This window comes from Babjeviella inositovora, assembly GCF_001661335.1.
Source record: "Babjeviella inositovora NRRL Y-12698 unplaced genomic scaffold BABINscaffold_2, whole genome shotgun sequence".
NCBI classification, from domain to species: Eukaryota; Fungi; Ascomycota; class Pichiomycetes; order Serinales; genus Babjeviella; species Babjeviella inositovora.
Genome location: NW_017566839.1, coordinates 410,039 through 434,868, shown reverse-complemented (window position 1 = coordinate 434,868; position 24,830 = coordinate 410,039). Strand labels below are relative to the sequence as shown.

Below are 24,830 nucleotides of genomic sequence, written 5' to 3'. Positions count from 1 at the left end.
TAGTTAAACTGAAACGTCATATGGCTCAGGACCAATACAATATCCAGATAATGTCGGATAAATGATGACTCGGAAGTCTGCAGCGATGCTAAACAGGGAGACTACTTTCCAACGAGCCAAACTCGAGTACTGTACAGGATTACCCGATAAAGCCTAACATACTCTACCAGCTCATGGAGGTTATCTTAATGGCAATAAACACCACAATCACGCAGTAAACGCAAGGGTAAACAGTTGAAGTTTTAAAAAGCTGCCAAGCAATGTTTACCATAAAGAAAATCCTTATATTTAAGGTCGACAGTTTCCGCCTCCTTCAAATGGGCCATTTATAGCTAAATCGCACTGGAACCACTGCAAGATAAATTTCTCATTGTCAGAACGACAAAGTAATAAAAATTTTAAACCGTAATTCGTTTCAGCCACCGGGGGGGGGGGGGGGGGGGGGGGGGGGAAGGTTTTGATTTATCTCCAGAAGGGCTTCCAAGGCTCCCAACCTTCGAGCACATCTCAGACAAGTCCGAACAAGCTGTCTTTGAGAATTCAGATAGTTATGGGGAGGTATTTTGCTCTCACCATATTCACAGACAATTTCAGTGTTTGGGGTACCGATGTCGGCTTCGCCACCCAGTAGGCTATCCGATTTTCGGAATAGCCAAAGAAATTAACGCATAAATAAAGTTTGTCACTGAGGGTACGATGTCGCTAAGCTCTCTAATGCAAGACTATCTATTCATCCAGGGCGTGCCGGTAAAGGGTTCGGACGTTTCTGTTGATTACCTAATATGATGACATATCTGCGGCCCTTAATAGCATCCAGCGGGCTGAGAGTGCGGCAGATGTATTGCTCCTTTCCATATTTAGTATTATCTCCGTCTGCGTAGGCGAGTCAAATCCGGTACACTGCAACCCAAAAATAAAACCCTTAACATGTTAGCCCCACATAGAGAGCGTCTAACCATTTCGTGCAGATATGGTGGACTCTCTTTTTTTGTTTTCTGTTTTCATTTACCCTATAAATACGGACTCATAGCCTCGATTAATCTAGTCTTTCTGAGTTTTCTTTTCAAATTCAACCTTGCACTAAAACAATTTCCCTCCATGAAAACTAAATTCCTATCTGTAGATGGTCCCTTGCATTCGGACCCCGAAAATTTACCAATACCAACCCCTTCCACACTCGATGAATCCTATGACACAGATCCAAAGGAATACATCCAGCTGTTTGAAATCCCGGATGGTGGCTACGGGTGGGTTATGGTGCTTGCGGTATTCATTATAAACGTGAGCACATGGGGTGCCAATTCGGGGTTTGCCATCTACTTGGCGTTTTACTTGGAGACTGAACTCTTCACCACCTCTGCTGAGTTATATGCCCTCATCGGTGGCTTTTCCATCGGAATCGGGATCGCTTTCTCCCCTGTTATCACCTATTTATGCGGCGTTATCGGTGTCAGACCTGTGATGATTATTGGCGCATGTGTGCAGTTAGCAGGTAACTTGATGGCTAGTTGGTCTGTGAGCTTGTGGGAGATTTTCATGACTCAGGGTATTCTTCTGGGCTTTGGCATGACTATGTTGGCATTACCTGCTATTTCCTTGTTGCCCCAATGGTTCAAGAAGAAGAGAACCCTCGCGGGTGGGATAGCGGCAAGTGGATCTGGTGCCGGTGGTATGATGTACAACCTCGCCATGTCCAAGATCATGCAGCAATATTCGTACAAATGGGCCTTAAGGGCTCAGGGAATCATGTGCTTTGTCACTGTTTGCATTGCTATTGCATTGATCCGCGTCAGAACCACCATCAAAGGTGAGTTCAAAATTTTTGACCTTACGGTGGTACGCACCTTTGGATTTTTACTCGCAGTCTTGTGGGTTATTTTAACCATGTTTGGCTATGTTGTCTTGATGTATAACTTGGCTGATTTCACCAAGTCCTTGGGATACTCCTCCCACCAAGCCTCAATCGTCTCCGCCATGATTTCTTGTGGTGCCTTCTTCATTCGTCCTTTGGTTGGCTTCCTTTCCGACAGGTTTGGTGTCATTACGGCTAACATTGGTGCTCATCTACTCTGTGGAATCTTTGCGTTGGCCATGTGGATTCCCGCTCGGAATTACGCAACGGCTATCGCTTTTGCATTCATCCTGGGTGGGCTTATGGGTAGTGTATGGCCTTCTGTGGCTACGGTAGTTGCTCGTGTGGGTGGGCTAACCAAGTTTCCTGTGTTTTTTGGGATGTTGTGGGTGTTCTTAGGCCTTTCCTCCATGGCATCTCCAGTTATAGGCATCAAGTTGAAGGCAGCTCCTCCAGCTGGCCTCCTCGTGGCGCCAACACAGTACCACAACGTTGCCGTTTTCGTGGGCTGTTGTTATATCGGTGCTGCATTGATGTTGTGGATCTTAAGAGCCTGGATTGTGGCTAGAGATGAGTTATCAGGGGAAAGCTCTGAGTCAGACAACGGGTCTGAGTTGCTTTTGACCGTTCCGTTCTTTTCTCCATTCAAGAAATTGTTTTGTTGGGGGTCTAAGTTGGCCTAAGCTGCAATATATACTTATATAATCACCATCCATCCTGTGAATTTCCCGACCTGCTGGTCCTATATCTCCATCCAAGTGTTTACCACAACAGCAAATATTGGCAAAACTGGAAGCCACGTACCTTTGACGCCATTTGCTATCAATTCATTTCAGTATCCCCATGCTGGGGTAATTTCCTATAATACTCTCCTATTTTGTATACCGTGAGAAATATACGTTATTTATGATTATCTAATCTTAGTGATACCCAACTACTGGGCTAAAAGATGACTTACGTATATGCAAGTCGTATCGGCCTCGGTTTTACAATAAAAAAAAGCCGTAGGAGAAGATAATCTTCATACTATCGCTAACAGTCCATATTTCTGCCTAATAACGGGCTACGCCACCACAATGTCGTGTGTCTAGCGTCTTGTGTCTAAGCCTAGTGCGCTATTCTTAGGCCGAAACCGTCGTACCTATCGGGCCGAGCTGCTCAGTATTGCAAAAGCTCCCCCGATCCGGATGTGTGGCGGTATGCAGCTGGAATTCAGGCGATACTTCTCTACTGGCAGTCATTCAATGCGGGGCAGCGAGCGAGTCAAAGTTCCATGAGAAACACTGTAGAACGCCGCGGCAGGACGTTTTATGACCGCGGGGAGAAGTGAGGTCCAACTCAAATTTTATAACGTGGGTTGGCCGCAAATTTTAAGCTTCAACCCCACAAAAAGCTGAATTAGTGCCGATGAGATTACTCAGCAACGAACCTTATCCAGATTATCCGCTATATTATCCCCGTAACTTCCACAACTGACACTAATCACACTTACAACTGGAGTTTAATTAACTGTTACGTTACTGAGTCTCATTGATCCGAAGTCCGCTGAGAAAAATCGCAGGTTGTACTGCAACGAACCAGAGGTCATAAACCGATACAGTAAGACCTCTATATCCAACTCACCCTGGAAAACGAATTAGGGTGGGTCATATTTTCGTTTATCCTGATCTCTGAGAGACAAGTCGTGACTCATTATCCGCGCGCTTACAAATTGCTTGCTTAACCGGATAACCCATACATTTTCTCATATTCAGAAACCTTGAAGCATTTACTACATTATAATTGCATCGTGAGGGCTATAATATCCATTTATAGCTTATATAGGCTTGAGGTTCCGGGATCGTCATTATAGCAAGCCTCGATACCACTGACACTTGCATACAAATTAGGGTCCAAAAAGATGCTGTCATCTCCAGATATCCCCGTTCAACTCACACATGATCCTGCTGCGCTGTTTGCCTCACATTCATCACTTTCCCACAACTTTCTTCATTCTGATAAAGACCTTGAGGCGCAGGCTAAAACCGAAGCTATAGACATTCCTGATGGGGGCTATGGATGGGTAATTGTGGGAGCCGTTTTCATGATTGCTTTTAGTACGTGGGGTGCTAATTCGGGCTTTGCAATTTACCTCGCGTACTACCTTGAAACTAAGCTCTTTACCGATTCCGTCGAGCTCTATGCGCTTATAGGTGGATGTGCCGTGGGTCTTGGGGTGATTTTCTCCCCCGTAATTACTTACCTCTGTGGTGTCTTTGGTATTAGAACCGTCATGACCATTGGGGCCTTCCTCCAGCTCGCAACAAACCTATGTGCGAGCTGGCTGGTGAACTTGTGGCAGATCGTTCTTTCTCAGGGGGTTTTAGGGGGATTTTCTCTCGCGTTGGTGGCGATGCCGGCGATGACCATCACTCCGCAATGGTTTAAGAAGCGCCGAACACTAGCCTCTGGGATAGGAGGAGCCGGAAGTGGGGCCGGCGGTATTGTCTATAACCTAGCAATGTCGAAGATTGTGGAGGAGTTCAGCTACAGATGGGCGTTGCGCGCCCAGGGCATCATGTGCTTTGTCACGGTGTGCATTGCCATTTCACTCATCCGAGTTAGAACTGCTGTCAAACCAGAGTTGAGGTTGTTTGATGCGCAGGTAGCTCGAAACTTTGGGGCGTGGCTCGTGATTCTCTGGATTATCCTTGCGATGTTTGGCTATGTTGTTTTGATGTACAACTTGGCTGATTTTACTAAATCCTTGGGGTATTCTTCGCATCAGGCATCGGTGGTAGCGGCAATGGTTTCACTTGGGGCCTTAGTCTTCCGTCCTTGCGTGGGTATATGCTCCGATATGTTTGGAGTGACAACGGTGAACATGGTTGTGCACTTTGTGGTGGGGGTTTTCGCGCTTGCGATGTGGATTCCTTGTCGAAACTACGCCACTGCTCTCATCTTTGGGCTAGTAGTGGGTGGATTGATGGGATCGCTGTGGTTCTCGGTGGGTGTAATTGTGGCAAGGATTGGTGGACTCAGAAAATTCAACGTGTTCTTCAGCATGGTGTGGGTTTTCTTAGGGATGGCTTGCATGGCCTCTCCTGTCATCGGGATCAGATTGAAGAGTGAGCTACCAGCAGGGTTGCTCGTTGACCCAGATCAGTATCGAAATGTGGCGATCTTTGTCGGCTGTTGCTACATCGGGTCCGCCTTGAGTTTGTGGGTGTTGCGTGCGTGGATTATCGCCCGGGATGAGCTATCTGGAGCAGAGTCCGAATCCGATAATGGGAACGAGTTTTTCATCAGAGTTCCCGCACGGAATACCATAAGGAGGTTGTTTGCAAAAGGTAGCAAGCTTGTTTAGACAGTCAGAGACACAGCATTCTCACTGAAGTTTTTTTTCTTCTGGCTAAGAGCTCGTGATTAAGGATTATATTTCAGAATCATTATCTATAGATCCATTTAAAGTACATACCCGGTACCTTCAAGGCCCAATAAAAACAGACAGAAGCGTTGGTATGGAAGCGGTAATTCAATTGAAAGAGGAAACTCAGGCAAAGGTCGACCAGTTATACAAAGGATTGATGCCCTACTTTTCCTCAGTTGTCAAAGTAGCCAATTGTGCCCTTAATGACCTTCGATATCTGTCCTCGGCTTAGTTACGTTTAGCAGAGGTTGCTCCCCTTTGGCGGGAGGTAGTGTCTCAATTACTGCTTATATATGATTGACTTTTTTTTTGTCGCCTCAAGCATATCTCACCTATTGGAAGTACGGTATGAATTCTTTTCACTACGTGAAGGCACAAGTCTTTTCAGTGCGGAGTGCAGAATTTCGGCTGTAGAATGCGGGATGGTGGGTATCTCGGAACTAATGACCAATCCGAGTCACCAATATACACAGTACACCAGGCATAATAAAGGGGCCTATATTCATCCGTGGTTAATAAATGCAATTGAACGGACGGCTAAAGGTAATTGCTTTTCCAACAGCAAATAAGTAGGGTTCGGGCGAAGCGTGCAGAAGGTACCTCGAGGAAGATGTCTGAGAGGAGACTTTCGAGAGTACACTACACTCTAGTTGGATTAAAAGACTCAACAAAGGAATAAAAGAGCCAATTAGTGACGTTTGGCCAATATCGAATTTTCTCACTATATATCCCTCCCTTCCGTATACCCGGTGGACCGATGCGACAACCTAATTTTCCAATGCCAGTAAGGAAAGAAGAGCTTCACTCCAGCGCTGAAGATTTCTAGATACAGCAATAAACTTGTGCGACCTTTGAATAATAAAGTTCCTGGGCTTGTTTTTTTCACGGAACTTCCACTGTCCTTCCCAAGTGCGATGTAGTCATCAGTGCTCCGGTCTCGGGCCAACCGTGCCGATGTAAGAATTTTTCGGCCCGTACCCTGCAGGGCCGAGCTACATATTAGTCAGCGTCTCCATAAGTTACGGGTCTAAAATGCATATTAACGCAGATGATTCATCCAAACACTCAAAAAATAGACGCCAGTCTAGTACACTCTCTTATAGCATTCCTTCCCGGGTACACACGATGCACCTGCCACACAAAAATTCAAAGAGTGAGTCCCCTGACTCGCAGGTGCCGTCCGACGAGGAGCGCCAGGACTACTCTGACACGCCGGATGACGAGAAGCTAGAGAACCAGTTTGACATCCCTAATGGAGGCTACGGGTGGGTTATAGTTCTTGCGATTTTCCTCATCAACGTTAGCACGTGGGGCGCTAATTCGGGGTTCGCCATCTATCTCGCGTTCTACCTTCGAACGGAGCTCTTCACTGACTCTGCCGAGCTATACGCTCTCATCGGAGGACTTGCAATCGGCTCCGGGGTTACTTTCTCGCCCGTATTTACCTACTTGACGGGAAAAATCGGCATCAGACCCGTAATGATCATCGGGGCCTTCCTCCAGCTTGGGTCTAACTTGATGGCGAGCTGGTCAGTGCATCTCTGGCAAATCTTTCTCACCCAGGGCTTGCTCGCGGGGTTTGGCATGGCGATGTTAGCAATGCCCGCGATGGCACTCCTTCCGCAGTGGTTCAAGAAGAAACGCACACTCGCCGGTGGTCTCGCTGCTTCCGGCTCCGGTGCCGGCGGCATTATGTATAATCTATCCATGTCCCAAATCATGCAGAAATACACGTACAAATGGGCCTTGCGGACCCAGGGAATCATGTGTTTTTCCACAGTTTGCGTAGCCATTTCCTTGATCAGAGTGCGCAGCACCGTCACCGGCAAGGGAAAATTCCAGGTGTATGACGTGACCGTTGCGAAGAGTTTTGGGTTCTGGGTCACGGTGCTCTGGGTTATCTTCACCATGTTTGGTTATGTCGTTTTGATGTACAACATGGCAGATTTCACCAAATCGTTAGGCTACTCCACCCACCAGGCCTCGGTTGTCTCTGCTATGATCTCCACTGGTGCGCTTTTCATCAGACCGTTGGTGGGTGGTCTTTCTGACCGCTTTGGGGTGGTTACCGTTAATATCGTTGCGAATTTGCTTGTAGGGATCTTTTCCCTTGCGATGTGGATTCCTGCTCGGAATTATGCCACTGCCATTGCTTTTGGGTTTATCCAGGGTGGGCTCATGGGCAGTATTTGGCCCTCCATCGCCTCGATCATTGCACGCATCTGTGGTCTTAAAACATTTCCAGTCTTTTTTGGGATGGTATGGCTTTTTCTAGGGGTGGCTTGCATAGCCTCCCCAGTCATCGGAATTAAATTGAAGAGCGCGCTACCAGCAGGGTTACTTGTTGACCCCGAACAGTACCGAAACGTGGCAATCTTTGCCGGCTGTTGCTACATTGGTTCAGCTTTGAGTTTGTGGGTGTTGCGTGCGTGGATCGTAGCCAGAGATGAAATGTCTGGCGTTGGCTCTGAGTCTGATAACGGCGAGGAGTTCCTCGTCAGAGTGCTGCCTGCGGCTACCATGAGAAAACTCTTCAGCATGGGATCCAAGTTAGTTTAGCTATTTAATTTTCCGTGCCCACTAATTGCATCGGTACTGGCATTTTTTAGATTGAAACACTGAGTGTTGGTATTTATTTTAAGCATCACCATATACTCGTTTCAGATTACTCAGCGGAACGCTGGTACTAATTTCTATATTGCTCTATGTAATATTTGCGTTATTTTAGACGGGTATCGAAAGACACGTTCTCTCCACTTGTATACATAGAGTTAGACTAGCAAAGGTTATGATCGTCAGATTAGTTCAATGGTCGTAGGTCCCTGCCAGAGATTGATAGCATATATATTTCCTTGAGTTAGAGGCGGGGAGGTTAGTACTTGAAATGAGATTGCTACATACGAAATGTTTCCACTTGAACTTAGAACAAAAATATGAATTTAACGGCATTGATAAAGTTATTAGGCAGACCAACATTGAGACGTCTAGAGTGGAGTACACACTAGGCCAAATCCTCTCACATTCTTCTTTCTCTCGCATTATTTTATTTCACATTACTCTTTTCCTTAGAACTTAATCCACATTCAACTACACTTTTACAGCACCAAGATGATAGGTATTTTAGTATACATACCAAAGCTTGTTTCCCGACTGTAGCTGTGTTATGCTAAGCCACCATGCAAGGGGGGGCATTCTTAACTTACGGCAGAGTCTCTTTCCGGGTATACTTGGGATTTACGATGTCGGCCGAAAGTTTAAGAGCCGGTAGTACTTCGTCACCGTTTATGAAGACCATTATCCATGTACATGCCGTACCCTGGCCAGATCGAGTGTGTTCCGAGGAGTCATGTATGCGAGATGGTCCCACGATTTCAGCCCCACCACGCAGCTTTAGAATCGCATATTTTATGCGTTTAAATCGTTAGATGGCCATACAGAGTATATAATATGCATTTAGCTGCCAAAAACGTTTATGCAGATGCTGCTCATCTCCATACCAATCTATTTTTCACCTCACGTCTAAGATGGAGAAATCCAAATCGTATATATATTCACGAATGCCTTTCTTTGCCTGACCATACTCCTGCATCTCTAGTTCAGATTCCGTATATCTCTTTCAATGTCCACTACACAATGGGGCAACAGCAGGGAAATCTCTCACACCTCCGACAAGGAAGAACAGCATATCGAGACCTCTGAAGCCCTTAGCCCCGATGGTCCAGTCTATGGCGACCAGTTTGAAATCCCAGATGGCGGCTATGGTTGGGTTATCGTTCTTTCGGTGTTCCTTATCGACGTCAGCACCTGGGGTTCCAACTCTGCATACGGTATTTACCTCGCCTACTACATGCGTACTAAGCTTTTCACCTCCTCCAACGAGTTGTACGGTCTTATCGGTGGACTAGCTATCGGGTTGGGTATTGCTTGTTCCCCGTTGATTACCTGGTTACATGGCAAGGTCGGTGTCAGAACCGTTATGCTCATCGGTGCCGTCCTCCAGTTCGCAGCCAACTTAATGGGTTCGTGGTCCGTGAGTTTGTGGCAGTTTTTGATGACCCAGGGTGTTATGCTAGGGTTCGGTATGACCATGATATTTATTCCCGCAACGGCGTTGGTACCGCAGTGGTTCAGAAAGTACAGATCGCTTGCTGGGGGTATCGCCGCTGCTGGGTCCGGTGCGGGTGGCGTCATGTACAACTTGGCCATGTCCAATATCATGCAAAAATACACCTATAAATGGGCTTTGAGAGTGCAAGGGATCATGTGTTTTGTTACTCTGTGCGTTGCGATTGCCTTGATCAGAGAAAGAAAGAATGTCGCCGTGAGAGGTGAGACCAAGATTTTCGATGCCTCCGCCTTGAGCTGTTTTGGTTTCTGGATGTCTGTCCTTTGGGTCACCTTCACCATGTTTGGCTACGTGGTTATCAAGTACACGTTGGCCGATTTCACTCACTCGCTTGGCTTCACCTCGAGTCAGGGCTCTGTTGTCTCTGCCATGACTTCGGCCGGAGGTTTCTTCATTCGCCCGGTTATTGGGATCATCGCTGACAAGTACGGTGTCGTTACCGTCAACATTATTGTACACATTCTCACTGGTATTTTCGCACTTGCGATGTGGATCCCGTGCCGTAATTACGGCACTGCAATCGCTTTTGCGTTCATCGAAGGTGGGATTATGGGTTCCATCTACACATCCTGCGCTACAGTCCTCGCACGTATTTCTGGGTTAAAGATCTTTCCAGTATTTTTTGGAATGGTTTGGTTTTTCTTGGGGATTGCCTCGATTGTCTCGCCAGTGATCGGAATGTCCTTGAAAACTGACCCGCCCGCTGGAATGGTATCCGACCCTACACAGTACCGTTCCGTGTCCATCTTTGTCGGTTGTTGCTACTTTGGAGCAGCTTTGAGTTTGTGGACCTTGAGGGCGTGGCTTGTAGCGAGGGATGAGTTGACCGAAGAAGGGTCGGAGCCAGACGATGGGGAAGAGTACCGTTTGACCGTGCTGTTCGGCAAACCGTTCACCAAGATCTTTGCTAGAAGCAAGAAGTTGGTCTAGAAGTATTTTGCGTTAGCCTAGCTTTTACACTGTATACCCTAAAAAATTAGAGCAGATGCTTTGAATTAGCATACGCTTATTACTAGGTTACCCCAGAGGGGAAACATATCCAACTGGAGATATCTTAGAATGACAACATGGAAAATTCCCGCCGAGAATACGATGTAACCTTAACCTTACTCCTGGACAGTTTCTTAACCTTTATTCAAGTATTTGCTCAATTAACGCTAACACGAATAATGATATATACCAAATAATTGACAACTCAATACGCATGTACCAGGGCTTGTAAAGGTCATACTCAGGAAAAGTCTATTCTTGCCTAAGCTGCGACCAAGAGCCATCAATGGAAGTGCGATGACGAAAAAATAGCTAGAGTAGTATCCTTTAATAGTGGAATAAACTCTTGTAGTGCAAACATCTTCCGCCAAACATATCCCATTCCTCTCTGGTGATCCACATTTCAGATATAATCTTCAAACGGGAATACACACTACCACCCTTCCAGGACAAAATCTGAGGGTCAATATCCTTTGGAGGGGCCAACACATCCACCGGCAACGTCGTACCAGCCTCAAGCATCTCTTCTATTAAATCGAAATCGAGTTTCAATTCATCCTCATCCTCTTCGTCATCTTCCACCACCTCCGGGTTCTCTTCGTCATCGTTGTCAGCCTTTTCCACCTTAACCTCCCCCTTAACCTTCTTTTCCTTATCATCCTTGATCTTCTTTTTTTCTTCTCTGAGCTTTTTCTTTTCAGCAACCCTTGCTGTCCGTTTATCCTGTTCCGCGGTAACGTACAGCAATATTTCGGACAATGCAGAGGAGCTCAACAAGCGTGGTCTCCAGATGTTGATTCTGTCAGTGAGAATGAAATCGAAACCACTGATCTTAGCCCCACCACCCACAAGCATCAAATTTTCGTACATCTTCCTAAACTTGTTCAAATCGCCTTTGCAGGCGTTGGTGATGGACTCAATGATGGCTTTCTCGAGCGGAGTCAACAACTTCGAGGTGTTTACATTCGCCGTGTGGGCCGGCTTTGGCTTGGCATACGCCACAGGACCGTCCCTCTCCGTGAGTTTCGCCAAAATCACATCCTCAGTCGACTCCGCGTACGGAGCTCCCGCAAGCAAAGTCTCCTGTGCCTTGGAATACGGGTTATTTGGCTTCAGCGTGTACTGATCCGTCGAAACGGGGAACAAGCTAGCCCCGCGGGTATTTTTACCGGCAATCTGAAAGAGCTCAGGAAAAAACAAGCCCATAGGGGCCAACATGACCTCATCAAACACCTTGAATTCCAACTTGGCAGCTTGTTTGCTCGGGACACGTCTGTAGAAATTGTACAACTGTACGGCAATGTCACCGTCCAGAAAGGTGACAAACTTTTGTTTCACCTGGTCCGCAAATTCCCAGTGCGCAGGATTGCGCAAGTCGATATCCTGGAACGGAAAGTGCGATTGAAGTAACATCTTCACAAACAGCTCGGTGATATTGGCAGACCCATAGTCCAAACGGATACGCGAATCTGCATGGATCATCCCTTCATCTACACAGGAAATCTTGGTGGTTTTGGCGCCAATGTCGATCACACAGGCCGACAGGACCCCGGCGCCGAATGTAGCCGCAACAGCCTCCTGGATGACGGCAACCTGTTTGAACAGCATCTGCATGAGTAACGACACCCAGGCCTCGCAGTAGGTTTTGTCATACAAATCGGGGATCAAGAGCAAGATGGAGTATTGCAGGAAAGGAGTAGCGACGGTTTCGCCGGTCTCAGAGGTCTGCGAGGCACCGATATCTAACTCCAGGGCAAGCGCGGAGCGCAAGATGAGCTGCAAGTCACCCAAGACCTCTTCCTTGGACTGGTACTGACTATCGTCGTTGTTGAAATTGCCACTTGCCAACGGATAACGGAGCTGAAAGCGGTCGTATGTGGCTAGTTTCAAGGCGTCCAGTCCGACGATGTAGTTTTGCAGGGTCAATGACGCCTCGGTGAGCCATTCGATCTTGTGAGGATCATTGTGGTCCGGGATATCTTCAGGGTGTTGCTGCTTTTTGTTGTAATTGGTAACCTGTTCGTGGGAGTTGGGCAAGATACGGCGCTTGTAATAGCGCATTCGTTCGCGGAAATCCTTCGACACCTGCTTCTTTACGTCCTTGAATTCTTCGTCAATAAAGATCTCACCGTCTGGCTGTAACGTGCGGTGTGGGGTCGGCATTCCTTCATTCTCACCTTTCTGGGAGCTGGCAACAGCAATAACGGTGGGGATAGTTTTAGGGTACACGTCAGTGGCCAATCCGATGCGGAAATTAGCCGTTCCCGGGTGAATGACAATGGTTCTAGCCCCGGATTTCTCTAATTTGAGCGCCTCTGTAGACTTTCCATCAATCTCGTCGTCATCCTCATCCTCATCCTCTTCGTCTTCCTCATCATCCTTGACCAAGTCGTTCAAGTCAAAGTTGTCGATATCGAATTCTTTCTGCTTGGGCTTGGCGGTGCCGGAGCTCTTTGCGGTTCTCTCTTCTCTGATCTTGCGCACAAACAACACCTGCTCATCACGTTTGAGGTAGTCGGTGAAGTAGTTCTTCTGGTTGATGAGGGAGATGGGCCTGATGAGCGACTGTGCCACATCGTTGACCTTATCTTGCCTCTGGATCCCCAGCTCCTCGAGACGAGCAGCCATGTTAGCCGCAGCCTTAAGGCGGCCCTCTTTACGGCGCTGGAGGATCTCGGCACTTACTTTACCGCCGGGCGCCGGGCCCTTTCGCTTCTTCAGCGCGTCAGATTCCTCCTCGCCCTTTCTCTTGGTAGATTCTTCTTCAGGCTGGTCATCGTCGTCTCCGCGGACGGGCGACGAGTCGCGGGAGTTGATGACAGATGAGGCTGGCGGCGGTGAAGACTGGTCGTAGATCGGTTCACGGGGTTCGGCCATGGTTGCTGAGCTTGGATGGTTGGAGGGTTGGTGGAGTAGCGACAAATGGTTTGTGATGACAATGATCCTAATGAATGGCACTGCCTAAAATTTAGCCAGGAGCTTTGGAGACTGATAATGAGATGTCAAGCAAATGGTCTGGCACTCGCAATACAGCAAAACGTGATTTACTGGTTTCGGCGCCTCTAACTTTTCCCTCTTGCTTTATCCGCCGGATCTTTGAGGTTTTGAGCTCAAACGCGTGAAATCGAAGTGATGAAAGTCACGTGACAGAGATTATACAAGAGGCTTTGATGGCCGACGTATCTGGCTACTAGAAGTAGAGCTGGGCAATTGTTCCAGTCGGACACTCCCGAGAAGACTGAGCCTAATATCCAGCCTTCAGTAAGACCCAGCAGATTGACTGGGATTCCCTAAATCAAACCAATCGGGTACACCTTACGGGTGGCATGCGCAGCTATCCTGGGCTTTTTAAGCAAGGTGTCCGACGGAGATCCAGCGTGGAAACGGGCTAAATTTATCACTAATACCATGACAGTCTAAACCGAGAGTACTGAACGCATCGGTGGTACACTGGTAAGAGTCCTGCGCTTTCTAAGGACGATACCCCTCTCGAACCAGAATTGACACTACACTCCGGACTGCGTTCCGGCTCGGTGCTTACACGCGGTATTTTCGTAATATATTAGAATTTTGAAGGGGTTAAACAAGTGAAGAACAAGTCAGTGCTTACCAGCATTACAACAACCCTCTGGTTTCGAACTCCTTGTACAAGGCGTTACCCAATCTGGCTGGAGATGGCTCGACCACAACACCGGCAGCTTGCAAAGCAGCGATCTTGGATTTGGCGTCACCCTTACCACCAGCGACAATGGCACCAGCGTGGCCCATTCTTCTACCTGGAGGAGCAGAGACACCGGCAATGAAGGAAACAACCGGCTTTGGAACGGCTCTGGTCAAGTTGTGCTGCTTCAAGAATTCGGCGGCCTCTTCTTCGGCGGTACCACCGATTTCACCGATAAGGATGATCCCTTCAGTCTCTGGGTCGTTCAAGAACAAGGTCAAGGCATCGATGAAGTTGGTACCTGGGAATGGATCACCACCCATACCGATAACAAGGGACTGACCCAAGCCGACCTTGGTGGTTTGAGCAACTGCTTCGTAGGTCAAGGTACCGGAACGGGACACAACACCGATTCTACCTCTCTGGTGAATACTGGAAGGCATGATACCGATCTTACACTGATCTGGCGCAATCAAACCTGGGCAGTTTGGCCCCACGAGACGGGTCTTGGACTGGGTCTTCAAGATCTGGGCAATACGGAGCATGTCGGACTGTGGGATACCTTCGGTGATGGCAACAGCCAAGTCGATTTCGGCCTCGATGGCTTCCTCGATGGCGGCGGCGGCGATGCTTGGTGGAACAAAGATACCGGTCGCAGTGGCGCCGGTGGCCTTCATGGCCTCAGCGACGGTCGCAAAGACTGGCTTGCCCAAGTGCAATTGACCGGCCTTCTTTGGGTTGGTACCGCCGACAACCTTGGTGCCGTAGTCGATGGCCTGCTGGGCATGGAAAGTACCCTGCTTACCGGTAAAACCCTGGTAGATGACCTTGGTGTCGGCGTTAACCTTCAAGTTTTTGATGGTGTCGGCGTAGCTGGAGGCTCTAGCAGTGGTAGAGAAAGAACGGACTTGGCGGGATAACATGTTGTGTGGAGTATGTTGATGGAGAAAGAGAAAAGAAGGGGGAAGAAAGAGGAATCTTTACTGATTTGAATTGACTTTTCAAGCGTGTTGTCAGCTACAGAAAAAGTACGTGGTGCGCTCCCCTCCTTGAGACCCGAGTTCTCCCCCCGCTGCATGTGTTTTCCTGCACGCAGGTTAGAGCCCGGGACTTTGCACCACATAGTGTTGACGTGTATGCTACGGGCTAGAAGTGCCCGAGGCGCGGCGCGGCTCCGAGGGAAACGGACTACTGCGAGGTGCATCGCTTCACTGTTGGTCGTGGAATCAGTAAGCCCAAACGGATTTGGTTCATATATGGGGTTATTATAGTAAGTATGAACGGTTTAAAGGCTTGATTGCTAGTCGCTCTTATGCTTATATCGAGTTTTTAGTGAGACGGGCGACGGATTTCAGGCTTACGCGCGTTAACAACCTTCCAGAACTAATCGTACTGTTCACCGGATGAACCAAGACGCTCTAGGTGTATCTTTGATCTGTGGATCGTAGAAACTGCCCGTTTCATTCCCTGAAAAATATAAGGTCTTGCACTATGGGTAAATATACCCGATCTAGTGATAAAATCGTCGTGAAAAAGCCCACCCGTTAAATTGCATCTAACCAAATCTTCGGAGTCAGACCCATTCTCGCGTATAATCCGTTTCGAGACGCCACGCGTGTTTCCTCAATAAACCGAGGTAAGAAGTCAACTTATCTATTTTAAATGCTTTTCACCAGACGTTATGAATCCCGGGTGCTTGGACACGGAACTATCGCTTGAAAACTCGTTTGCACAGAGTCTCTGACACCGGTCTGGATTTTCTAGTGTACTAATATAAACAATATAAATAGTCATAAACTCATCATTGATGGGATCTACCAGTCAAACGCCGATAAAGTATAGTAAACAGTGACAGTAAAGGTTAATTTAATACGGTTGTGCAGCCTCGTTTTAATCCCGAGCAGGGTCTGTGCAATTCATGATTATGGCACCCGCTTCACTCGGTGAATAGCCCTAAAGACATGACGTGTCGATACTGACAAGGCGGCAGGATCAATGCTATTAGTTTTTACGTTACGAAATACCTACCCGTGGCCCCTATCAAACCTGATAAGTGGCGTAAAGCATTTTCCGATAACTTCGGTACAACTAGCATGGCCAAACTCATGCATACTTCCCCCACAGAAATCCCGGCGAAACGTTCCATTGGAGCTTTACGGGCAAGGATATATATTGAGCTGTACATAATCTCACCGACCCCTACTTTCTCGCCCAACAAGCCAGAAGAGAGAATGTATGATATAAAACCCGTGGACATTATAGCCCGAGTCCTATTGAAGATTGTATCGTGCGCATTATTCGTTAAACTATCACGTGTAAGTCTCCAACGCCGGGCTCGTATCTCCGTGCGATCTAAGGAGAAACAATAAACGCCGATATCGCAGTAGAGGGAGAGGGGAAGCGAGCCGAGCGCGAGTACAATGCCGGCGGCATACTTTTGTCAGTATTTTTCCGAAAGAGTCGTCGGCTGGCACGCGGCAATACTCCGAGGCCAGAGAACTTTGCCGAACTGCGGAACCTTGTCGATAGTATACTCAGAAAAATAGCCATCTTGTCTCTGACCCCATACCTCTCAGCACGTGCTAATTCTTATTCATGGTACACCCCCGAAGCTTGTTGTTTATATACTCCGGCATCCGTAACTCATCTATGCTTCCTTAGAGTGAATAGTAAAAAGGAGGAGCTGGGGCGAAATTGACCAACGGCCACACTACACCGCCCCATGCGGGTGGATTTCGTAAAACAAGAAACCACACCGGTTAGTTAAAATCAGAAATCAATCATCGTGAGGTCGGACTAGTAGGGTGGCTCTATACCACACGCCCGTAGTTTACACATGTCTTCTTCCATATTAATCATTAATTTATTATTCTAAAATACACATCCAACTTTCACATTGGGGTTTCAAGTCACTCTTTATGGCCCAACGTTTAAATGATTCCACTTTCATGCATTTTTAAACGTACTTGAACACATTCTGGATAACATCCAAGGACTTGTCTTCCATCTGGTAAAATCTCTCAGCATACCACTTAGCTTCATCGGCCGGTGGGAATTTCCCGCTGAGCTTTCTCTCCTTGCGCCGGCCCTGGGAACGGGCAACCTTGGTGAGGCCCTTGGTGTAGGACAACATTACCAAACTGAAGTAGAATCTGGCCGCATTTAAGATGACTGTGGTGGAAACAGTCAAGAACAATTCGTACGCTGGGGTTGCGGACTGAGAGGTGTCCGTCGTAGAGTCAGTAACAGGGTGAGTCGCCTGTGTGTCTTCGTTTGCAAACCAAAAATGGGCAAAGTACAATGTAAACAAGACACTGAGGGCGGAATCAAAGAGGTAGGTCAAGGTCACGAGAGCCAGACGACCGGTGACATTGACACGAGACTCCGGATGCAACCGGGTAATGGCCTTCAAGCCCATTATGTAAATAGGAAACATGAGGATGGAGCAGATGTTGAATATAGCCTGCAAGAAACCAATTGGGTGTCCGGTAAAGATGGAGATGATACCGTAGAAACCGGAGGCTTTGTTAAGGGCAGCAAACCCAAGAACGGTCTCCACCCCGATGTAAAGCGGTAAGCCCAAGAATGTCTATGAGGTGTTAGTTGTAGTTAGCAAGACTATGGCTGGGTACATACTTTTGGAAGGACTAAACGGGCCATATTTTGTGTAGTATAGAACGTGGAGGTATATCAAGCCTGCCTAACACCCAGGTTGATCTACGCAAAAGTATGTGTTACAAGAAGCAGATTCAGGCTTGACGCCAAACCAGGCCAGAAAATCAGATGCAGATTGGTGCAGGATTAATTTCTTTTCCCATGAGGTACGTGATCTGGATAGAAATTTTGTAGTTTGCAAATTGTTACAAAAATAGCATACATAGAGTAAGATGAAAACAGTCATAAAGTGACAATGTTGCCAAATTCACTGAAGAGCAATAACAACTACAGAAAGACAGGAGTTTCTTACCAGTCGTGATATGTAACACAGCAATACCTTCGATTGTTTGCAACCCAATGTAACCTTACCGCTAATACCGCCCATGTCATTCCTTTGATTTTATCCATAAAAAGACAATTTTGACATTTATAATATTACCACTGCCAAAGATTCAAAGGAATATATTATGTCAAAGCAAAATGGTACATAGGGTGCCCCATCTGTTCAGGTTTACACGTGACCGATGAGATTCCCTGCAGGAGGGATATTTTTTATTATTTTTTTTTCACCTCCATATATCCAGATACTCTTCTCCAGTTATCCCTTTCATCCAACTATATCTATCATGTCTGAGATTACCCAACACATGGAAGAGTTGACGTTTGCAGATGAGTTTTCTGACGACTCGGACTACTCCTCGCTTTCCGACCTCGACGACGGTGACTATGCTACGAACCGTCCGACCAACTCGCAGGCAGCACAGGGGCAGACTGGCGGTGTCAGTGGCTCAGGCAAGACTCTTTCGGCGGCACTGTCTAAATCACCACAGGACAAGGCGCAAATTCTCGCAAAGTACGGAGATCGCATCAAGACGGGCGAGATGCTCGTAAAGCAGGAGAAGAAGAAGAAAGACAAGTCGGACCGTGCGACGGTGGAGAACGTTTTGGATCCCCGCACGCTCAATTTCTTGGTAAAGTTGATCCGCAAGGGTGTATTGTCGCACATCAACGGGTGCTTGTCCACGGGAAAAGAGGCGAACGTATACCACGGGGTCAACACGGAAAGCGAGAAGGAATACGCGGTGAAGATCTACAAGACGTCTATTTTGGTCTTTAAGGACCGTGAGCGCTATGTTGACGGCGAATACCGGTTCAGAAACTCCAGAAACCAAAGTAATCCGAGAAAAATGATCAAGATCTGGGCCGAGAAAGAGTTCAGGAACTTGAAGCGGTTGCATAGCCACGGAATCCCCGTGCCCGAGCCCATCGACTTGAGATCACACGTGCTCGTGATGGAATTCCTCACACGAGGCGACGGGGAGGCATCCCCAAAGTTAAGAGACTACGAGTTTGCCAATGAAGATGAAATCGAGACCATCTACCAAACCATGCTCATATACATGCGCCGTATGTTCCAGAAGTGCCGTCTCGTGCACGCTGACTTGTCCGAGTATAACTCCTTGATGCACGAGGGCCAGCTCTACATCATCGACGTTTCACAGTCGGTCGAACCAGAACACCCGATGTCGCTCGATTTCTTGCGTATGGACATTAAGAACATCAACGATTTCTTTGGCAGACAGAGAGGCGCTGCCGTTTTCTCAGAAAGGGTCATTTTTTCCTTTATCACGGAGCACTTGCAGGACGTGAACGACGAGGATGAGGACGCTATGAGGAAGTATATCAAGCAGATGCCGCGTAAGGGCGACAGTACCGCTGTGGATGAAGACGACGAGGTGTTCCGTTCTGTACATTTGGTACGCTCGTTGAACCACTTAGAGGAGAGAGATTTCGGCCACATGTCAGAGGGAAAATTGGGGACCTTCAAGAGTTTGGTGGACGATGCCGATGGGATTATCTATGGGGAGCTTAAAGAGGAGACGGAAGACGATAGTGAGGAAGATGATTTCGACGAAAGTGATGAAGAAAATACCAGTCCAAGGAAGGCATGGGTCGAAAGGGAGCCCTCGAACAAGGGCAAAAAGAACGAAGACAAGGGTGCCAAGAAGGAGAGAAAGAAGGCCACGAAGGATGCCCAGCAGGAGAAGCGCAAGACCAAGATGAAGAAGCATTTGAAGAAGAAACTTGTGAACAAGTCTGCATCGAGAAAATAGAATTTATATGATGATTAATTATTGTAGAATGTCGTCACAGGAAGATATGGCATTACTTACATTTCCTGGTCTTTCGCTATTAAGACTGGTGGTTCATTTAGGGTCGATATGGAGTTTTTTTTTGCTTAGAACTTTTGAATTTTTGGTTGTTTCTGTGAAATATCTAGATGAGCCCCTCTGGATAACCACTAAACCTTTACCCGGTCCATGACCTACACTTCTCGCGTGAATCACATCTATAATACATATCTTTGACTTATTTTCTGCTCTTGCGCTTGATTTTATCAACCAACGAATCCAACTCACCATCGTCCTCCGCCTTACGCTTCTCGACCTTCGCTGATTTACCACCCTTAGTACGCTTGGAACGCTCCTCCATGATCTTGCCCATGGTTTCGGTCTTTTTGAACGTTGGCTTTGTGGTATCAATCGCAAAGTCTTGGCCTTCAAAGATCTCGGAAAACCGCGGATCATTCAACTCCGGCTTAAAGTTATCCTGGACAGACTCCAACGCTGCCAATTTGGCCTTATTCTTCTTGCCCTTCTTGCCCTTCAACTTCTCTGCCTTTTCGATCTCCTTCATGCTGAAGTGCTCCGCCGTCTTTTCCTCGTCCTCGCCCATCATCAATAATTCGAGCGCAGCAACGCGCTTAGCCTCGGCAGCATCGTCCTCTGGGGCCTTCTTGCCCTTCTTGCCCTTCTTCCCATTCTTTTCCGTTTTCTTTTCGGCCACTTCCTCAGCCTTTTGTGTCTTCATGTTCTCCAATCTGCGCTTTCTGCGCTCCTTCTCTTTACGTCTGTAAGCGTCAATTGTCGATTCTTCAACTTCCTCCTTTGTCTCGGCGTTTTCATCAAGGCCTGGAGTAAATGTGATCTCCATATCAACCTCACCTGCATCATCTTCCTTGTCAAAGATGTTCTTGTCGCCAATCTGAGTAGACTTGGTCAACAAGTTTTGGTACTTTGTCTTCATATCATCTTCGGCTTCCGATTCCTCAGAATCACTTGCGAGGTACGCCTTGAAGTCCATCTCGTCAATCTCACGCTGGGAGAACGCCCTGTTCGCCATCTTGACTCTTTCTGCCGGGGTCTCGTCCCAGGTCAACTTAACCTTGGAGTGCTGCAATGCATCCGTGATAAAGTCATTTGGCTTGTAATTAGCAGGAATTTTGGAACAAGAATCGCGGGCTTCATCATCAAACTCCATGCCCTCTGGCACGTAGCGCAAGTCGAATATGTTGGCCGTCGACTCATACTCAGTCCCATCCACGTTGTCGTAGATGTTCTGGGCCGTTGCCACGTTGTTACACTTCACCACAGCGTAATAGTACCTTAAGCGCTGTAACTGGTAGCGACGCAAGCTTTTGTGGTTGTAGTCCTCACCAGCATCCTCTTCGTAGAGCGTCTTGGCCGCCTGTTCCATGTCATCATCCGAGTCCGAGTCCGAGTCAGACTCTACTTTCTTCTTGCTCTTGAACATGTCTCTGGCCGGGCCTTCAGTGTCTTCTTTCTGCATCTTTTCCTTCCCGTACTGCGACGGGTAGATGCTGACAGCCTCAATCACTCCTCCGGGTGGTACAAACGACGAAAAGGTGGCCATGAGGTCGACAGAACGGATATTGTCCCAGTCCATGTTAACCACAGCGAAGGTTGTAGAGGGGTCACCGGTTTCTGGTTTGCTGTCTTCGATCTCAATTTCGGATTCGTAATCAGCTTCTGAGTCAGAGGCGTCGGAGGAGTCGGAGTCGTCATCAGACGACAAAGCCGTTCCTCTGGCTCTGTCAACAGTACCCTCCTCAGCCTCGCTTTCAGATTCACTTTCAACCTCAGCAAACTTCTCAGCAGGTCCGGATTCGTCGCTTGATTCAGCATCTGATTCGTCTGATTCGTCTGACTTAGACTCGGACTCGTCAGGCTTCCCAGCTTCCTCATAGTACTTGTCAAACGCACTTTTTTTGTCATTATCCGCCGCGTTAATAGTTCTCCCGTATCTGTCGATCTTTGATTTCTCCTTGAACCCATCCATCTCCTCCTTCGTGAAACGGTCATCAACCTTCACCTTCAAGTGCTTCTTCTGAGCCAACTTGAAGCGCGGGTCACTATGCACACCGGCAAATCTGGCATCAGTAGTTATCGCTTGTCTTGGTTCGTCGTGTGGGGCTTTGCCCTTGTTACCCTTGGCCATATTGTGTGTGAATGGTGCTGAGAAATGAAGACTAAAAGTTGTAGACTTAAATTTTTCAGCAAAAAAAAAAATGCGGTGCGGCTCCAGCTCATCGGTCGTGTATGAACAAGCGCAATGAGCCTCAGAGCTCGGAAGGGTATTAGAGTGCGAGATACGATGATTTTATCATGATCTGATGAGTATTTATTTTCATTCTAATTTTACTGGCTATGAGAGGAGATTATAGGAGAAAATCGACAATCGTTTTAGCTGAGTGTTATGGAAAATAGGGTGACAATATCACTTGGAGAAAGAATAGACCCGTGCGGCTCAACGTTACTGCCATTGCCGTGCGCCGGAGCCCGAGGGAGGTCAGTATTTAACGGTCTTATGTATATTGGTACAGCAATAGCCCCTTGAAGAAAAGTAATGGCATAACTTTCGGTAGTTTGGCATTACGGACTGCCGCCTTGTTACCATTTATTGCACATACCCAAGGTGGAGATGGTGCGGCTCATGCTCCCTGTCGTGCGCTGGCTACTCGCGATAAGGCAGAGATGAGCGTCTAGTTGCTCAGTCATTTAATATGATCTTGCCGGGATGTATAAATGCTATTTTGACCGTCTAAATTCTCGCATCGTACAATGGGGGGCGCTATAAGTCAACCAACATCTGCCAAGTTCACCAAGGAGAATGTTTTAGCGATGTTCGACGCTTCAGCCTCAAGGCAGTTCTCGGACTTGGAGCTATACTCCATCAAAGTAAGTAAAAAAACACAGCGTCGAAACTGAATACTAACACAAGACAGGAGAAACTCACAACGGCCGATTTGGACGCTAACTCTCGGATTTCCGAGAATGAATTGTATGTATATCATGGTTTACCGCCCTTGTCCTGTGGGGTTTGACATCACTCGATGAGCCAAAAACGGGTACCACTACAGATAGGTATCCTGTTATGACGCTAGATCACAAAACAAATACGAAGAGAGACAGGTTTCTTTGCAGCATCAACATGCATGGTTTGTTGGGGAATTAAAACCGTCCGACTAGGGAAGTCGTTCACGCCACCCTGCCATCAATGATTTCTTCTGCATCAGGTTAATTTCCCCCAGACCGGCAGTTTCATATATCCTATATTGAAACCTTCTTGCCTACGATCTAAACGCCTTCTAGCAGCCACCTCTCTGGGTATCATCCCGGGGCAACCTTCTCCTTGCAACGTACTAATTCACCTAGTTTATCCCTTTTAGGTCTTCCAACCTCAGTTCCGGAAGAGGCAACGAAGCTATTGTACGAGTCAGCTCGCGTTATGGGTTCGTTTCCGTTCTTACGAGACTCCATGACTGCGGAAGGGCTCACCCTTACAACCCTCTTCAAGGCAATTCTTTTCTACAGCAACCGCTACCAAAAAGTCATCAGTAAACAGTACGACATCACCCGGTTGCTCTTCATCTCCCTCAGCTACTTCAACATGGAGCCGCATCCAACCCTGGAAGACAAGGTGGTTTCAGTGGAGGGAAAGCTCAGTTGGTCCTCGCTTCCAGTGGTTGAATCTTTCGACTCGATCGACATGGAATCCTGGCAGATCCCAGCATCATATTTGCTCAAGTTGATCACATTGTGCCTCACTTTGTCCCGTGTGGCCCCGCACGAGTCTTTTGAGGCCTACCACACAAATTTCAGCAACTGGAAGCTGTTTGAAGCCCACGCAATGAGACTTCTCTTCACCATGGATGCCAGCATCACCCCCGCCAATTTCACCACCAAGGGAGTTTCCTATGAAGGGTTTGCCAATGCCATGACAAACTCGATGCCAAATTTGTTTCATCCCTTGAAGGCGTTATTTGAGCACTTGTTGTACGTCGATACCGTGACGATGGATGCGAAAACTTCTGAGGAAACCAAGTTGATTAACCCCCACACTCTCGCGCAACTTGCCACGTTTCTCCCTCCAGATCTTGTCTACTCGCGGATGCGCAAGTTGTATGTAGCTGCTGATTCAGGCTTTTCCATGCGGTCCTTCGAATCCAAGGTATTCAAATGGAACGCACCCTCCATTCTCATAGTGGCGGGGAAACGCATCAACCCAGCCACGAGCACCAATAAGCGGTATATGGCCTTCGAAGAGACACTCTCACGTTTGAACAAGCCTCTCCTACCATGGCAGGGTGACTCTGACAGATTGATTTTTGGTGTGGTAGTGCAACAGCCATGGAAAATGTCGAACAAAAACTGTTTTGGCGACAGCTCTACGCTTATTTTCCAACTTTCCACGAAGCAAGACTTATACGAAGCCTCGCTGGTGGGCACCAACTACGTGTACTTTAGCACTTTGGGCGGTGGGATCGGGTTTGGATCTCCCGTGCCTGTTGTCAAAAATAACACTATAAAGTATACCCCTGGCAACGTTTCTCTCACCTTAGACCCAAGCTTGGAGTTTGGGGTCTTCCGTCATGCGGGTCTCGGCGGGTCCTTCCACCCAGGGAAAGCATTGGGCAACAGCGGGGGCGAGCCAGCCGAATGGGAAGACCGCTTTGCCATCACCGACTTGGAGGTCTGGGGCTGTGGGGGGAAGAAGGAGTTGGAAGAGCAAGCCAAGCAATGGGAGTGGGAGGAAAAGGAGGCAAAAGCGAGACAAAAGATCAATATTAAGAACTTGGGCGAAGAACGAGCGTTTTTGGAAATGACAGGGTTAGTGGGACAGCACAACTCCAGTGGAGGGTCCATTTAAGTTGGACCTTTCCTGAAAACGGTAATAAGCTACCCAAATACCGGTGACAAGCAGCCCATCTTTTGTGTTACTTAAATGTCTGCAACTCGTCAGGACGGGGTACAATATTTTGTCCAAATGTTAT

At 47.6% G+C, this 24,830-nt stretch overlaps 10 protein-coding genes across 10 annotated transcripts; 6 read left to right on the top strand and 4 right to left on the bottom strand.

The window, feature by feature from the left end:
* The first annotated feature begins 1,044 nt into the window (after positions 1–1,044).
* BABINDRAFT_159866 (uncharacterized protein) lies at positions 1,045–2,749 on the top strand. The gene has a single exon (XM_019127928.1). The coding sequence runs from the start codon at positions 1,099–1,101 to the stop codon at positions 2,533–2,535; it is 1,437 nt and encodes a 478-aa protein (XP_018986921.1). The 5' UTR covers positions 1,045–1,098; the 3' UTR covers positions 2,536–2,749.
* Positions 2,750–3,935: 1,186 nt separating this feature from the next.
* Positions 3,936–5,198, top strand: BABINDRAFT_6272 (uncharacterized protein; the record flags this gene model as incomplete). Its single annotated transcript, XM_019132394.1, has 1 exon — positions 3,936–5,198. One exon carries the CDS (start codon positions 3,936–3,938, stop codon positions 5,196–5,198), a length of 1,263 nt encoding a protein of 420 aa, XP_018986920.1.
* Positions 5,199–5,376: 178 nt separating this feature from the next.
* On the top strand, positions 5,377–5,906 carry BABINDRAFT_109105 (uncharacterized protein). Its single transcript, XM_019126808.1, has one exon. It carries the CDS (start codon positions 5,555–5,557, stop codon positions 5,828–5,830), a length of 276 nt encoding a protein of 91 aa, XP_018986919.1. The 5' UTR covers positions 5,377–5,554; the 3' UTR covers positions 5,831–5,906.
* A 387-nt stretch (positions 5,907–6,293) lies between these two features.
* Positions 6,294–10,643, top strand: BABINDRAFT_170332 (uncharacterized protein; the record flags this gene model as incomplete). The annotated part of the gene is made up of 4 exons (XM_019130727.1): positions 6,294–6,414; positions 6,493–7,103; positions 9,601–10,223; positions 10,601–10,643. 4 exons carry the CDS (start codon positions 6,294–6,296, stop codon positions 10,641–10,643), a joined length of 1,398 nt encoding a protein of 465 aa, XP_018986918.1.
* Positions 10,505–13,353, bottom strand: ARP8 (Arp8p). Its single transcript, XM_019127927.1, has one exon. The coding sequence runs from the start codon at positions 13,252–13,254 to the stop codon at positions 10,705–10,707; it is 2,550 nt and encodes an 849-aa protein (XP_018986917.1). The 5' UTR covers positions 13,255–13,353; the 3' UTR covers positions 10,505–10,704.
* Positions 13,354–13,708: 355 nt separating this feature from the next.
* On the bottom strand, positions 13,709–15,084 carry LSC1 (succinate--CoA ligase (GDP-forming) subunit alpha). Its single transcript, XM_019127926.1, has one exon. The coding sequence runs from the start codon at positions 14,959–14,961 to the stop codon at positions 13,993–13,995; it is 969 nt and encodes a 322-aa protein (XP_018986916.1). The 5' UTR covers positions 14,962–15,084; the 3' UTR covers positions 13,709–13,992.
* Positions 15,085–16,994: 1,910 nt separating this feature from the next.
* BABINDRAFT_6267 (uncharacterized protein) lies at positions 16,995–17,698 on the bottom strand (the record flags this gene model as incomplete). Its single annotated transcript, XM_019132392.1, has 2 exons — positions 16,995–17,627; positions 17,675–17,698. 2 exons carry the CDS (start codon positions 17,696–17,698, stop codon positions 16,995–16,997), a joined length of 657 nt encoding a protein of 218 aa, XP_018986915.1.
* Positions 17,699–18,300: 602 nt separating this feature from the next.
* On the top strand, positions 18,301–19,823 carry BABINDRAFT_159858 (protein kinase). The gene has a single exon (XM_019127925.1). It carries the CDS (start codon positions 18,322–18,324, stop codon positions 19,807–19,809), a length of 1,488 nt encoding a protein of 495 aa, XP_018986914.1. The 5' UTR covers positions 18,301–18,321; the 3' UTR covers positions 19,810–19,823.
* Positions 19,824–20,028: 205 nt separating this feature from the next.
* Positions 20,029–22,000, bottom strand: BABINDRAFT_159857 (pre-rRNA-processing protein ESF1). The gene has a single exon (XM_019127924.1). It carries the CDS (start codon positions 21,992–21,994, stop codon positions 20,066–20,068), a length of 1,929 nt encoding a protein of 642 aa, XP_018986913.1. The 5' UTR covers positions 21,995–22,000; the 3' UTR covers positions 20,029–20,065.
* A 583-nt stretch (positions 22,001–22,583) lies between these two features.
* BABINDRAFT_58071 (TLD domain-containing protein) lies at positions 22,584–24,706 on the top strand (the record flags this gene model as incomplete). The annotated part of the gene is made up of 3 exons (XM_019132294.1): positions 22,584–22,734; positions 22,782–22,837; positions 23,212–24,706. Exons 1-3 carry the CDS (start codon positions 22,618–22,620, stop codon positions 24,704–24,706), a joined length of 1,668 nt encoding a protein of 555 aa, XP_018986912.1. The 5' UTR covers positions 22,584–22,617.
* Between the last annotated feature and the right edge of the window lie 124 nt (positions 24,707–24,830).